General features: G+C 48.6%; 6 protein-coding genes across 6 annotated transcripts; 4 read left to right on the top strand and 2 right to left on the bottom strand.

Annotated features, from left to right (window-relative positions):
• The first annotated feature begins 4917 nt into the window (after positions 1 to 4917).
• BDQ94DRAFT_154994 (uncharacterized protein) lies at positions 4918 to 6046 on the top strand. Its single transcript, XM_026768393.1, has 2 exons — positions 4918 to 5828; positions 5890 to 6046. Exon 1 carries the CDS (start codon positions 5169 to 5171, stop codon positions 5826 to 5828), a length of 660 nt encoding a protein of 219 aa, XP_026619788.1. The 5' UTR covers positions 4918 to 5168; the 3' UTR covers positions 5890 to 6046.
• BDQ94DRAFT_154995 (uncharacterized protein) lies at positions 6047 to 7101 on the bottom strand. Its single transcript, XM_026768394.1, has 2 exons — positions 6852 to 7101; positions 6047 to 6794 (listed from the first exon to the last, which is right to left on the bottom strand). The coding sequence occupies exons 1-2, from the start codon at positions 6981 to 6983 to the stop codon at positions 6141 to 6143; spliced, it is 786 nt and encodes a 261-aa protein (XP_026619789.1). The 5' UTR covers positions 6984 to 7101; the 3' UTR covers positions 6047 to 6140.
• A 231-nt stretch (positions 7102 to 7332) lies between these two features.
• On the bottom strand, positions 7333 to 8844 carry BDQ94DRAFT_154997 (uncharacterized protein). The gene is made up of 3 exons (XM_026768395.1): positions 7559 to 8844; positions 7421 to 7499; positions 7333 to 7355 (listed from the first exon to the last, which is right to left on the bottom strand). Exon 1 carries the CDS (start codon positions 8428 to 8430, stop codon positions 7723 to 7725), a length of 708 nt encoding a protein of 235 aa, XP_026619790.1. The 5' UTR covers positions 8431 to 8844; the 3' UTR covers positions 7333 to 7355; positions 7421 to 7499; positions 7559 to 7722.
• A 554-nt stretch (positions 8845 to 9398) lies between these two features.
• On the top strand, positions 9399 to 10257 carry BDQ94DRAFT_186163 (uncharacterized protein; the record flags this gene model as incomplete). The annotated part of the gene is made up of 2 exons (XM_026775073.1): positions 9399 to 9571; positions 9608 to 10257. The coding sequence occupies 2 exons, from the start codon at positions 9399 to 9401 to the stop codon at positions 10188 to 10190; spliced, it is 756 nt and encodes a 251-aa protein (XP_026619791.1). The 3' UTR covers positions 10191 to 10257.
• A 570-nt stretch (positions 10258 to 10827) lies between these two features.
• Positions 10828 to 11993, top strand: BDQ94DRAFT_186166 (NAD(P)-binding protein; the record flags this gene model as incomplete). The annotated part of the gene is made up of 4 exons (XM_026775074.1): positions 10828 to 10932; positions 11069 to 11223; positions 11284 to 11651; positions 11710 to 11993. 4 exons carry the CDS (start codon positions 10828 to 10830, stop codon positions 11970 to 11972), a joined length of 891 nt encoding a protein of 296 aa, XP_026619792.1. The 3' UTR covers positions 11973 to 11993.
• Positions 11994 to 12544: 551 nt separating this feature from the next.
• BDQ94DRAFT_186168 (alpha/beta hydrolase) lies at positions 12545 to 14132 on the top strand (the record flags this gene model as incomplete). The annotated part of the gene is made up of 3 exons (XM_026775075.1): positions 12545 to 12727; positions 12784 to 12922; positions 12974 to 14132. 3 exons carry the CDS (start codon positions 12545 to 12547, stop codon positions 13906 to 13908), a joined length of 1257 nt encoding a protein of 418 aa, XP_026619793.1. The 3' UTR covers positions 13909 to 14132.
• Positions 14133 to 14391: the final 259 nt, after the last annotated feature.

The following is a 14391-nucleotide window of genomic DNA, read 5'->3' on the forward strand; positions in this document are numbered from 1 at the left end:
TTCACTGCTGTTCTATTCATTCATTGACATATCACAGTAATACATTGTACAATATGATCTTGGGAACCGTATGTGGATTGCAGTACAGAAAAGCAAGCTTAACATTTTGGTCCTGCTCTTTCTTAACGATGTTGAGCCAAGTTAAAGGGCGATTTTGGAATACCAGTGGCTGCCTAACTTGGCATCATTGCATACATAGGAGAGATAAGAAGAGAAGAAACCACAGGATGGCAGCGGCTATCAAGTAACGCATCATACGCGCACAGTGTCTTCCTCTCCAACTGCATGCATCGATGGCTGTGACGTGTCTTCCCAGGTGTGGCAGCATAGAACCTCTTTCTCCGTTGAGGTTGCGTGGAAGACTGCGTGAGTATCTACCATCGTTTCGACGACTTCGGCACAAGGAAATGTGATTTTCCGAACCATTTTGCTGTATTTGCTAAGTAAGAATTGGACGGTTATTCGCGGTTGGTATTACAATGCGGTTCTGGGAGGAGTTATCTTAGGGGGAGAAAAGGGGCCTAAAAATATCTCACTTATCATTTTTCCCGCTAGCCAATCATTCTTGTGACACGATTGGCTAGCACCCCGCACCTGCTCGTCCATGTCTCACACAGTTTCCATATCCTATTCTAACGAGCTACATAGGACTATTAGATGCTAGGATAAGCCACTATCAGTCTTACGTTCGTAGCGTTTGGACACTCCTGGGGCCTCACTGACTGTGCCTTAACTTGCAGGACTTCAAACAGGTCCAGAGGGTTAGATATCTGCGCCGTAATTGGAGAGTATTTGTAGATGGAAAAATCGGATGTAGAGTGTCGGGGCGGTCTCCACCGCGAGAGCGGTGAATTAAGGAGTCACTCCTCACTCCAATAACTGGCATGACACCTTACATCACTTCCCATCAAAGACCCCCTGAAGTATTTGGCCGATGTTGTTAGGTGCCGTGCAGGCTGAGCTGCGGCGCTGCGCCGTTTCGTGCGAGAGCACAGACCGTTCGCTCTAATATCTGCAGTCCCGAGGCGTAGATCGTTTCCAGGGCTTTGATTGGTTTAATAGGGACTAGACCTCGCCATATACTTTTGTGAGGTACCCATGGGTTACCCGGAAAATCGCCAAGAACCCGAAACATCATATATTACGGAAATGCAGTTGAAATATTGGATACTTAATAGGAGCTTGTATGTAATCTGTGTATATATTATTGTTACTTGATCCTCTTGGCGGTTCTGGTGGGCCCCACTTGAATGAGGGGTCGAGCCGTCTGGCTTTGACCTCCCGAAATACAGAGTAGCATGCATGTCTTGGGCTCTCCTCAACATCATGACAAATACTCTCCTCTATTAGCTTAGAGCCTGTTTGCTTCGTTGATCATCGCTGTATCTTACTAATTTAGGTATCCAGTACGACAGGAAGATGCGTGACTTGTGATATCTTGTGCATTAGTAGCTCTCGATGCCATGGGAAGAGGTATAACGTCGATGGGAGCATACATGTATTATATACTTCCAGCGCGCGCTGATCCAAATTAGCTTGTGCGTTTTGGGTCCAAACTATTGTTCGAGCATAGCTATCCCTCTGGCATTACTGCGCGCAAGCTTCCCTTTCGAAAATGACACCCATCTGATGGAGATGTCAGACATATCTTGCAACTGGACTTTTTCCAAACTCGATTGGAAAAGTACGCTAAGGAAGAAATGTATGGCAGTGAAGATGCAGGAAAGCGTCGTTGTCCCCATGCCGGGGAACGACGGATGCATAGTGGTTGGCTTCCAACCCCTGCACAAGCCTAAAGACATCGGTGTCGGCTTGCATAAGCACAGTGGTTAGATCTCGCCCATGCATTAGAAGGTTTCAAGAGATGGAAGAATATCGCCAAGAGTTTTCAGCCTTGCAGGCCCAGGGTTACGTATACCACTTGCCAGTGAAGTTGGGTTGGCTGTAACACAACTTGCACTAGGAGCGCTAACATTCGGTGTTAGGGCCACTCATTCCCGCTTCTAGTGTTCCGTACTTCAAAATCGATTCAGAAACTTCAAATTTTATCCTCTCTTCGGACAAGATCCGCTTTGTTAAACGTAGTCCTTGAATTACAGTCCAAAATCCGCTTGAGAATGTCGAAGGTCTTGGTTTCGTGTGTCCAAAAGGCGGAAGCTATCAAGAACACACCAGTTTGTTGAATACCGCATCAGACGGTTCAGTTCCTCCAGAATGATGGTATAGGACTCAATTAGCCCACAAAGAACTTCTCGGCGGGATGTCGTGAGTGGCTATATCCACCCCGAATGTGGACGACGATGAGCCAGTAAAAGATGAAGCAACCCTAAGGGCAATCTGGCTGTTCGACGTTGTGAGTGAAGCGATGCGATACATATTGCTAAAACACTATGAATGATCATGCACAAGCACAGTAACAGTAAACCATGGTGGGACTACGCGAAACGTCCGTAGCTTAATATCAGTATTCAGGTACCGCGCAATTTCAGATTTTCTTTCCCGAGTGGCCAAAGGAACGGCACGACAGGTCGTGAAGAGAAAACTAAGCGTTGGGTGTCTCCTCTATGACCTACTGTAACATGTAAATTAGGCGCTTTGTCGTCGAAACACGAAATCTGTAGTTTGGTGTTTAATTCTATCACTCGACTTCTTAAAAGGCACCCTGCGATTGGAGTAACCAAACGTGAATAGGCGCTGAGGGGCGAACTTCTTGGCAAGACTGGTGACCTACCTATTCCGGTGAAGCGCGGAGAGTTACCCCGCAGTTACATCAGCAGTGTACTGGGCAGGTGAGTGCTCGCACCTGCCCCGTCTAATGTAGGCGTCAAGCATAAATAAGCAGTAGTCCCCCCAAGATATCGGGGGAGAAACTAGTTTTCGGTACATTTTTGGGTAGGGATTGTCTTGGTAAATCTTTTCTTCACAAAAAATTAATATGCCGTCTGGTCATGATTCACGCCGTGGCGGCGTGATCAGCAGTTTAGATGAGCTTGTCTCTGGAAACGCTCTTTTTAAAAGCAAAACACCTGGTCAGAGCGGTGCTGGTTCTCATTCCCATGTAATGAGTAATCCGAGTTAAGCGAAGCGTGATTTGCTCGAAGAGCGTGAGGCTACACTCAAGTGTCTTGAGGTCACCAAGGCAGCTCAAGAACATGTATCTTCAGGCGTCAAAGAGTCGCGTTCTTTGCATAAACCACCTCCAAGGTCTTCGGAGGCCGAGTCCAATGGTTTGTTTTATTGTTTGTTTATGACGCTCTTAAGTAACTAATGTGTATAGCTGATGGTGATAGCGAATGGGAACATGTGTGAGATGTGTTTTATTTAATTTTACTGGGCAGGTGAGCGGATGCTTTTTCCTTCAGCGTAAAATGTCTTACTGATGGGAAATCAGATTTGTTTTCGTTTAAATGGTGTTATGCGACTTTGTTCGAATGTTTCTTGTTCAACATATTTGGTCTAAAGATTTCAGGTTATTTTTCCAATGTATTGTTCAGGAATGGTGATGGTATTTTTTCCAGATGGGAAAGTTGTAAGTCATTACGAATATATCGCCTATATATGATGGAGCATTTCAAGGCCACTCGTCCGTGTGGCCATGCAGGACGGGTTATCGCGGGTCCAAAGATTTCAGGAGGCTCAAGTGCTGAACTTAGCAGTTATTTTGGCCCATTAGTCCTAGAAAGGGGTTGGTTTCTGGTACCCGAAGCTAGAAGTGAGCTTCTTGGCACTCGTGGAATACGTTTGACTGCTTGAAAGGGTGTGTGTGAGTGCCCATGCCCAGGACCACTTGGAATCATTGGGCGTGAATAGACTTCCAGGAGATAATGTGATACAGCAGGTTCCGAGAGATTCGGCAAAAACGCTGGAGAAGCGGAGGGAGGGGAAATGCGACAGTACTTTTGCTGCAAATTTAGGACAGCAGAATTAGGCTTAGCGTCAAATATGCCACGGTGAGGCCATTCTGGCACGGTTGATCACCGCTGCAGTGTGACTATTGGTTGTCATCGTGCAGGGTACTGTACCTGGACAGCTCGATTGTCTGCGCTGTAGTCACCTTGCGAGGTGGAACACCAGATGCCCTGCGCAGGAGGCACGAGCATCGCTGGAGATAATATTTGCGAAACCTTTGTGATGGGGGAGTGGGCTTTGTCGAAATGTGTTCTCTTTGAAACGTGGACAAGCCAAGGAGGAAGGATGTGTTCAATGAATGGACGAGTTGACCACCCTTGATCGACGATAGGAAGCCTGGGCAATCACACTATGTACGTTGAGTCACATCTTCTGGATAGTTCCTTCGTTAAAGAACGCTAGTAGCTTCTGGTGCCGCTTGTACGACCAGATGTGCGTTTACTGGGCGCTCTGCTCGCCAAATTCTTATCCGACCCGTCTCGATAATTGAGCCTTGCTACTTCAAGAAGCCACCCAAGTTGATGGTCCTTGGTCCTTGCCAGCGATGATAATACTCGACCACTTGCCCATAGCATGCGAAACCAAACGAATTTGGGCTGTGTGCAAGTTTACCGACTCTATTATTGGCACATCTGAATCTACAAGGCTAGACCCGAGATTTTCCCTAAAGTCCTCTTCTCAGCTCGGTGTATCTACGTCCTCTGATTGGATTGTGACCGGTTGCGTGGATGGCATCCCCGCCACCTATCACATCTCCTGCACCTGAAGGCACACATTGCCAGGAAAGCTCGTCACGCGGGTGTGATTGGCTACTTTAGATGGATATAGCCGCCTATGCTAATCATCTGCATTGGCTGAATCCCAGATTTCGCTGTATATACGACTTCTGTCGTTTTGAATGGCTCTGGTTGACCATCGAAATTGGTTGGGCTAACCGCCAGGACGACCACGACCGTAAATAAAGCAGAGTAAAAGCTAAACAGGTCCCTCTAAGCGCCGCCACTTGGAGCGAGAATTATCTCTACTCGAACCTTTGCTCTTTTTGTTGTTGTTATGAAGAGAAGCATAAATAGAGCTTCATTCGCTTGAGCGGCACCAAATCCCCTTGTTTCTCTGCGAATCTGAAGGTGTATAGAGTGTTAAATTGACTTCTGTTCCCGCTAAACTTCGGAATTAACTCGGTCTAGTAAGCCTTGTGCGTCTTATAAGCTCTTTGGAATGGTTCGCTTACAGACACAATATGAAGTTACCAGAATACAATGGCGCCGCTCAGTCACGAAGATCTAAAATCAGTTGCTGCCGCGCTGGCGCAGAAACTTGATTCACTGAACATCGACTACGCCATAATGGGAGGCGCCGCCACCTGCTTGTTGAGTCCAGACCCAAGTCGAAGGACCGAAGACGTTGACCTTGTCGTTCATGTTGACGATCGTATGATCACCGCGGACCTTCTTACTACTAAGCTTCTCACCTCCTTCCCGTCTGAGTTCGAGGGCGTTAACCAATTTGGACACACCATTCCTGCATACAGGCTTTGCCGACTAGGGGAAGCCGCGCAGTTGGTGGAGCTGGAAGTATTTGATTATAAGAGTTGGCCGCAACGTCCCCAGTACAATATCCGGGCTGCTACACGGAAGACGCTCAATATCAATGGTCAACGGGTTAAAGTCTTTGGCCCTGAATGGATTCTGCGGGAAAAAATTTTATCCCAGTATCAGCGCCAAGGCAGTCCTAAAGAAGCCACTGATATTCGTGATATCATCAGTATGATCCCTTTGGCTGTGCCAGGCAGACCAGAGCTCGACTTCAATCGAAATCAGGAGTCCCAAAACGCCCTGGCAAATCTCCTGCAAAAGAGGCCGGCTTTAGCTCATGCTCTGAAGGCAAAGATCAAATGCAGCTCAATCTTCCAGAACTAGTAAGTTTTCTACTGTTCTCTACGACCTGCTTAATAACTAAACGGCGGAACTCATACGGTAGGAATTTCGGCGAAATCCTTCGGCCAAGTGTCGAGGTCATGTGATAGATGTGCTGGCTTTCTGGGACATCGAAAGACCTGCCGGTATTACTGAAACGTGCTATCAGCGAACGCCTATGAGACACGAATCACGGTTTGTATCGAATCTCTGAAGGTGATTCGAGTTTTATCACATGTCTGGTAGATAAGATGAATTGCTTTGCTGAGAGACTTCCTTAGCAAGACGCACTACGTAGCTGTAGCCGAAAGAAAATCACTGCTGAATACGATTCCCCCGCATATCTGTCGGCATATCTCTTCCCGAGCCTAGACGCTTTGAAATACGTCGATCAATGGGACCGAACATGGCCTCATGGATTCGACCAAAATTGCGGCTATACCACTCCACTGCTTGTTCATCAGGACAACCATCAAGAACATCATTATCAACCACTAGGTAACCTGTCATGAGAGATATCCAGGACCTAAGTGTCTCGCCCCATGCAGAAAAACCTGTCTCTGTTTCTTCGTCAATCGCAGCCTTGACAAAGCTTTTCACTAGCGCCCGTTCCAATGGGTAGTAAAGATTGTCGTATGTTTTATATCGTTTTGTTGGCGCTGCATCTCTTATTTCGCTCGAAGAACGGGGAATATCTTCCTGAAAAAGGTGCGCAAAGGAGTTCGGGAATAAGTAAAGCTGCAAGCTCTTTTCTGCTGGATCACCACGTGGATAATCAAATACTGCGCAAGACCGATCCAAGCGGTTGTAGCCAGAATTTATTTCCTCCAACATCTGCTGTGGGTTTGGATGGTCTTCCAGGATTTCCGGAGGAGGAGCACGATTTGGGACGCTTCGATAGAATCCTGCGCTTTCAAGCCTTTCGACGGCGGCTGTGTATTCGTCGTCCTGCACCACAATCATAGGGGCCTACAACGATAGTCGGTTAGTAGAATCTCAGGCTTTACTTCTAAAGGTACACATTACCCCAACGGCAATAGGGACGCCCAGATGCCACATTGCAAGCGCTCCCCAAGGAGCCACATTGAGCGGTTGAAGCGTTTTGCTAAGTCTTATTGAGAGCCTCTCGGGCTCGGTCTGTCTCATGCGCCTAAACATAGCTATATTAGGCAAGCCGATTCTGTCTGCTTTGTCTCGAGCGCGCGTCCTTTTTCCCGTGAAACAAGGAATATATGGTAATCAGGAGGAGGTTAGAAGGATGACGGATTGTAAAGGGATCGCGGCGTAGACTAGGTATTTAAGAAATGGTCGATCACCCGCAATCCGCTACTTAGTATTGTCCGGTTGCCCCGGAGTTCCGGGATTTTCCATTCCGATGCGGATCCCTACAAGATTCAATTCGGAGCCTGACAGACACGTGCGGTTTTGACTGGCTAAGTCTCTGTGGGTCAAATTCAATTAATCGAGACTGACACTAAAAATGCCGAGTTATATCCACTGCAGCTCGGCTGTCAGCCGTACTTTCCCCTGGTGAGTCAGTTCTGCTGGAAAATTCGGGGCAAGATAGTAGAGATATAAATTGACTACTTGATTAGATACGGGCATTCGCGTAATGCCTTCTTTGTCTTAGGCAAAAGGGGCGAAAGCACGATTGAACATGTGTTTAGTTACGATGTAAAACATCTGTCCAGGAGGCTGCTACTCGTTGTGCTAATCCACGTGATTTTCACAAGCATTGTCCTTATATAAGAGAAGATATATGTTTCGGTCCTCGCTGGTCACCATGTCGCCTGAACGCCGCCCCAAGTTTAGAACAACGGTCGAGTTTTATGCGAATCCGTCCACCCGACTCAATTCCGTGCGCGACCTGGCCGAGACCTTTAAAGTGCTCTGTTTTTCAGAGCCGAACTCTAGAGAATACTTGAGCCCGGGCTTCTGCCTGGATATCGGTCCGAGAAAAATTTGCCACTTCTGACCAGGGTCGCCCTTCATCCCTTCTTAGCTTTAGCAGGAGGTTCACCTCTTCAGAGGACCACGGCTTGCCTTTCCTCGAGGTCCCACGGTGCCCACGGAATTTCGATAGATGATCCAAATCACATGGTGGCCGCTCATCTTTGTCCTTCGAAGTTTTCAAATCCAATTGGGGGATGCAGCGTGGCAGTGCGCCTTCAAATAGCCAAGAGAGAAATTGCAGACGTTCATCGAATGATAGAGACAGAAAATGAGCGCGGAGTGCTAGAAACGACGTATCTTCCTTCGGGCCGGACATAGGACCTCGAAACCGCTTAGACGGCTGTCCATCCAATGTTCGTGGCCTTCGCTTACGTAGTTTCGACTGTTGACCGCAGGTGGAGGCACTCACAGGGTTATCACACGAAATAATGTCGGCTTCGGCGTTGTCATAAGACGCGAGATTCTTCATATGGCCCTGGCCGTGTGGACTAACCGATCGAGGATTGCTATCCAGCCTTGTAGGCTGTGGGTTGGAGTTCGGGTGATAAACAAATGTGTCGCACAGAACGGCGGGCGGATCAGGATATGGACAATTCGTCTCCGAAACAACAAAACTGTCGTCTTGGTACGTAGACTGCAATTCTTCAATCATCCAAAGCCCGTCGTCGGCGAGGATTACCGGATCAACTGGAATGTCATTGTGTACATCATACAACCCCGCGCTCTGCTCCGAATTGGGTGTGCTGGGAGATGAGGCGGCCACTTGAAGGGCAGGCGCGTCACTTGGGCTATTGATGGCATCTTGACCATCCGGCGATGCTACTGAATCTAACGCGTTACCTGCGTGGTCTCCCAGAGATCGCTCGGCCTTCTTCGGGTGTCGTGCAAGGGATGGCGTGTCGGATGACGACAAAGATGACTGCGGCGGCTGAATATGGGAGTCTGTGGATATGCATGGACGGATTTTCGTACCCGTACTAACGCAAGCATCGACTGGTGGCCGCGCCGGGAGCTGATGTTTGGGCAATGGCAAAGTTCGGGGTCGGGGTTCATCACAAAGCTTAAGGGCAGAAGACTTGTTCCGTGAACAGTGTGTACGGTGGGATTGGGAAGGGGGATATGGTATGGGAAGAGAAGACACCCATGGCTTGAAGTTATCAATGTGAAATGCAGGCAACATATTTCAGGAAATGGGAGGTTCAGGATCTCTTGGCAGGGTTGACCCTCCTACCCTACAAAATTATGGCAGTTCTTCTTTACTTTACCGGCACTGTGACAGCTGTGATTGCGGTTGTTTGGATTCTACGAAGGACGCAATATTTACCCGAAGCGCAAGCGCAGCTAGAAGCCCCAACATACCCGAGTCCGATAAGCAAGAAGCTTGCAGAGGCACTACCGCACATCGTACTTTTGCGTCATGATATGTTCTTCTTTCTCTCTGGTCACACCAACTATCATTCTCTTCATACACATTCCTTTCCTTTTCACCAGGAAGTTTCGATAACTCCTGTCATTCCTTCCTACAGAATCTCTCACTACTACTTGTCCGGGACATTCTTTTCTCATTGCTCACTTGACGTAAGCAGACCGTTCTTTTTTTCTACATCAAATTTCGCAAAGATGCAGTTCGCCAAGGCTATGCCGCTGCTGGCAGCCCTCACCACCAGCACTTTCGCGCGCCTCGAAGGCCACGATCGTCGCCAGGTCGCAACCGCGACCTTCATCAGCACTCCTTCGTCCTTGTCCACTTCTTCCGGCGGTGCTTGGACCAACACCCCTTCTACCGGCAGTTAGTCGACCTCTGGCTTCGGTAGCGTCACCGGCAGCAGCGGCAGCGGCGACACTTACATCGGCAACATCGGCAATCCTTATGGTAGCAACATCATCGAGGTTTCCGCCTCTGAAGCCAGCAAGTACAAGTACGTTATGCAGTTCCAGGGCTCCAACACCGAGGACTGGACCGTCGCCATCTGGAACAAGTATGGTCCCGACGGTAAGATGGACGGCTGGTATGGCAATGCCTGCAAGACCTTCACCCTCTCCCCTGGTGCCACCAAGTACATCGCCTTCGACGAAGACACGAACGGAGGTTTTGCCGCCGCGGCCGGTTCTATCCCCACCGACTCCAACGGTGGCTACACTTCCACCTGGGGTGAGTTCGATTTCGGCTCCGCCGCCAACGACAACTGGTCAGGTTTCGATGTCTCTGCCATTGCCGCCCAGAACGCCGGCCTCACCGTCCAAGGTATGAAGATCTGCGATGCGCTGGGCTCTACTTGCTCTTCCATCACTTCCAATGCTGGCACCGTTAGCAATGCCTACACCACGGCCGAGACTGACGTCGGCGGCATTGGTGGCAATCTCGCTGCCGGCCCTGTCCGCCTGGCTGTCACCATCGACTACAGTAGTTAAATGGTGTTTGTATGGAACATTCGCAATTGCAAGCGTATTTGTCTAGCATGCCGCACATATATGGGAAATCCAAAATTATAGAATTTTGCCTTTTTTTCTTTTGGCTATGATGCCGGTGTTTAAATAGATCAGTGGTGAAGTAGCTTCAAAAAGCCGATTTTGACAGCAGGTGGCTGTTTTCGGGAAAGGAGCCTCGAGAAGAGATGCCGAGGCTGCCGCTAGGTTTCTATGGGCTGCAATCAAAGCGGCATAAAAGAAACACATTGCCCTAATAGGTCTAATAGACAGGTATTACAGGTGAATGGTGTTGACGGCATAATATTGATGAGTAGTTCGTTGGGTGCGACGCTCGCTGGGGCGCGGCGCTGACCCGTGAGACACGGTGTCTATGTTGCGGAAGTGTTCACTAGCCGGTGTGGAAGTGCGGGGGGCCGCGTGGCACGGCTGGTTAACTATAATGATTAATGATTAATAATACCGTAGTGATTAGTTAGTTACTAGCGGTACCGAGGTTATCCTGCCCCAGATGTTAAATATCAAGAGAGCACCGTCAAACGAACGTACTCTCTCGATCTGCTTGTTTTCGTTACTATCGCAGTATTGGTACTCTTGGTCACGTCCTATATACTCCAGGAGTATGGCTCGCGTTGCAGTGGCTGGTGGAACAGGCGGACTAGGCCAACGAATTGTGGAAGCTATTTGCACTAAGCAGAAACATGTCATTTTCCTCTTATCAAGGGCTGTGAGTCAAGTCTCTCGATCATTGAAAATACTTTGACTGACGGAAGTTAAAGCACAACGATGGACCTTGTTCCCCGGTCACTGTACTCCCCATCGACTATAGCCAGCCCACGCAGATCGCAAAAACCTAACGGGAGAATCAAATAGATACTGTTATCTCGACGATTGGCATCCTTTCCGAAGACGCTCACGTTGCCCAGCTCAATCTGATTGATGGCGCGGCCCGTTCAGGCACAGTTACCCGGTTCGCTCCTAGCGAATTTGGCTGGGACTACGTCGAGGCGGAAAATCAGTAAGGTCCAATGCAGGTGTGCGAGCGTACTTCCCAAGATGGGAGCTAACTACAAGGCAGAGGGTATCCTTTACTACTTCCTGGAATGGATACGTATAAGTCCAGCAGCTACAAGGTCGAAGCAGTCAAGAAGCTAAAAGAAACACACTTGGGCTTTACTCGCTTTATTGTTGGGTTCCTGCTTGACTATTATGGTCACCCGCGTGAGACGGTATGCGTCACTCCACTTGCCGTTGTGGTTGATGTCGAACATGGTAAAGCTGCTATTCCCGGTACTGGCGACGACCCAGTAACTCTAACCCATTCTTTGGACATCGCTCGTTTTGTAACAGCGAGCCTTGACTTTCCGGATTGGCCCGAGAGGTCGTGGATTATTGGGGATACCGTAACGTGGAACCAGATGTTGCGATGGGCGGAGGAGTTCTGCGGTAAATCCCGGTTCTAGATTCCGTTAAGAGTTTCGTGATCACTAATCCTTCTCTTCAGGTCAAAAGTTTGACATTCACCATGACTCCGAGGTAGATCTGAAGAACGCGGTTATTACAGAGCTTCCTGGAAATGATGCGGCCCTGGCGGTGGTCCCGAAACCATTACTGGATGCCATTCGTGCAAACTGGAGCATCGGATTCATAAAGGGGCATTTCAATTTGCCGAGCCAGTCTGCGTCGATGGAAACTCTGAATGATAAACTGCCCCATATGAAGCCTATTGAAGCGAAGGAATTTCTGAGGAGATGTTGGGGCAAGTAAGACTGGTCGCCTCGTGGCGTGGATAGCAACTTCCCTACCAATCCCAAGTATGGATCATGACCGACTTTCAGGTTACTGTAGTAAACCGCAGGTGCCACGGAGTGCCCGTAGCGTAGGCAGAAGGGCATGGAAGAGAGGACATTGTATTCTATCCTGTGACATGGATCATAACATATGGAATCGGCTTCTGGGCATATATTTCTGCATACATTCATGTCTACTGTGTGATGGAGCGTCCTGCAAGTGTCTCTACAGCAGTAAACCATAGAGTATATGACCGCGGCCGAGACTTTTTTCCCTTCTCCAGATCCGTCAATCTTTTTGTCGTACCCAATAACGGATTCCCTCGGCTGAATATGCGTGATATTATAATCGTTGAACACTACACCACGTCGGTTCCGACCGTCCAGCGTTACCTCGGCAACGGTCTGACTGGTGTCGGCTACAGCACACAGTGCTTATATACAGCCACAGAACTTAACTTACTGTAATTACAACCGAAGAAGTTTGATCACAAGACTTATCATTTCCTTCGAGCTAACGAGCACAGTATCAGGATACTAAAACAGGCAATGTTCCATGTCAATCAGTATAGACTGCCATGTCAACATCTCCGGGAGTATTCGCAGGCTGTTTCAACCACAGACGAAGAGGTCCTCCATCTCAGTGTCAAGGAATACATACCATTCGATAACCAAGATCCGAAACCCGGTGATGTGACTATTCTTGCTGCCCATGCCAATGGGTTTACAAAGGCACGTACATTTTCACACATTATATGCTGTACACTTGGCTTACATCCAACTGAAAGGAGCTATATGAACCTCTATGGGATGACTTGCTACAGCACCTTCAGAAGTTGGGAGTATCTATCCGCGCAATATGGATCGCCGACGCCGCAAATCAAGGAGCAAGCTACGTTCTGAACGAGCAGAAACTAGGAAACGAGCGTACGTCGTCACGGCTACTTGGAAAGTTCCCAAATCCTAACCTTCGGTCAGCGTCCTGGTTTGATCACTCTCGGGATCTACTGCACATGGTCAATTTTTTTCGTGACAGAATGCCTCGCCCTATTATAGGTATGGGCCATAGCATGGGGGCATGCCAGTTGGTGGAGCTCTCCTTGATACATCCCAGTCTATTCTCAACCTTGGTCCTCATTGAACCGGCTATCACGCGATACTATACTTTACAAGATAACTGGCTAGCGCCTGCTGCCTCCGCAGCTCGCCGCGACTGTTGGAAGAACAAGGCCGAGGCCGTTTCTAAGTTGCGTCAGATCCACCTGTATCAGCAGTGGGATTCACGAGTGCTTGACCGGTTCCTGCAGTATGGTCTGCGAGATCTACCAACCTTTGTCTATCCAGAAACTCCGACGGCAGAAGGGGGTGTCACACTCACCACACCGAAATATCAAGAAGTCTTCTCATTTTTGCGGCAAAACTTTCCCAGTTCAAAGTACCCTCGACCAGAACGTTGGCCAAATAAAGCCACTCATCCAGACTACGATCCCACCGCGAATCAGATAGCGCCATTCTATTGCCCAGCGCCAGTAATGGCATTTCATAAGCTCCCCAGCCTGCGACCAAGTGTCCTATACCTCTTGGGTCACAGATCACACAGCGCCGCGGAGGAATTTGCTAAAGACAAGCTTGCTCTCACAGGCACTGGAGTTGGTGGTTCAGGTGGCAGTGCTTTTGGCAAGGTGAAAGCAACAATGCTTGACGCTGGTCACTTGTTACCACTGGAGCGAGTCAACGACACAGCTGCTGCGGCAGCAAATTGGATTGTGCGGGAAATGGAGGATCTGAACAGTCTCACTGACGAGAACAAGCTGAGGTGGGATTCTCTGTCTGGGAGACAGAAGCAGATGTTCAGCCAAGAGTTTTACAAGGCATTAGAATCAGGCCCTCCAAAACTTATTGGAAAGCTGTGAGAAACGTTGAAGCTTTGGCTACTGTACTGTGGTATAAAATGCACAGACTCTATACTGCCTGTCCGAGAGTGGGGGATATCCAACGGCTCCCATGGGTGATTGATAGTGGCTCTGAGATTATAGGTAGCCTGACGCGACCGAAACTCCGGCGATGTTAGTTCAAAATCTGTCACTGAAAGCATCCAAAGGTAGGCGTGGAATAATACTCAAAAAGAGGTTCTGCAGGTAAGAGACCTCACGAACATTTCCCCGTCTTCATTCATTCGCATCGACGTATCTATCCAAACCACGCGTAGATGTTCCGCCATGGGAAAGTTGGAGCAGGCCTCTCTCAAACGAACTGTCCGTATATGGGCTGTTCATCGTCGTACAACGGAGACTGACTAAAACAACCTCGCATAATTCCTTGTGACGGTTTATGGATTCATAGATGCTATAACCTATCTTGTATTGTCACGTTTTCAAACATAGATACTCTAGACG

Source organism: Aspergillus welwitschiae (genome assembly GCF_003344945.1).
Source record: "Aspergillus welwitschiae strain CBS 139.54b unplaced genomic scaffold BDQ94scaffold_87, whole genome shotgun sequence".
NCBI lineage: Eukaryota > Fungi > Ascomycota > Eurotiomycetes > Eurotiales > Aspergillaceae > Aspergillus > Aspergillus welwitschiae.

Coding starts and splice junctions, on each gene's coding strand:
- BDQ94DRAFT_154994 (XM_026768393.1), top strand. CDS start 5,169: ATGGCGCCGCTCAGTCACGAAGATCTAAAATCAGTTGCTGCCGCGCTG.
- BDQ94DRAFT_154995 (XM_026768394.1), bottom strand. CDS start 6,983: ATGTTTAGGCGCATGAGACAGACCGAGCCCGAGAGGCTCTCAATAAGA. Junction 6,795..6,851: donor GCGTCCCTATTGCCGTTGGG/GTAATGTGTACC, acceptor CTATCGTTGTAG/GCCCCTATGATTGTGGTGCA.
- BDQ94DRAFT_154997 (XM_026768395.1), bottom strand. CDS start 8,430: ATGATTGAAGAATTGCAGTCTACGTACCAAGACGACAGTTTTGTTGTT.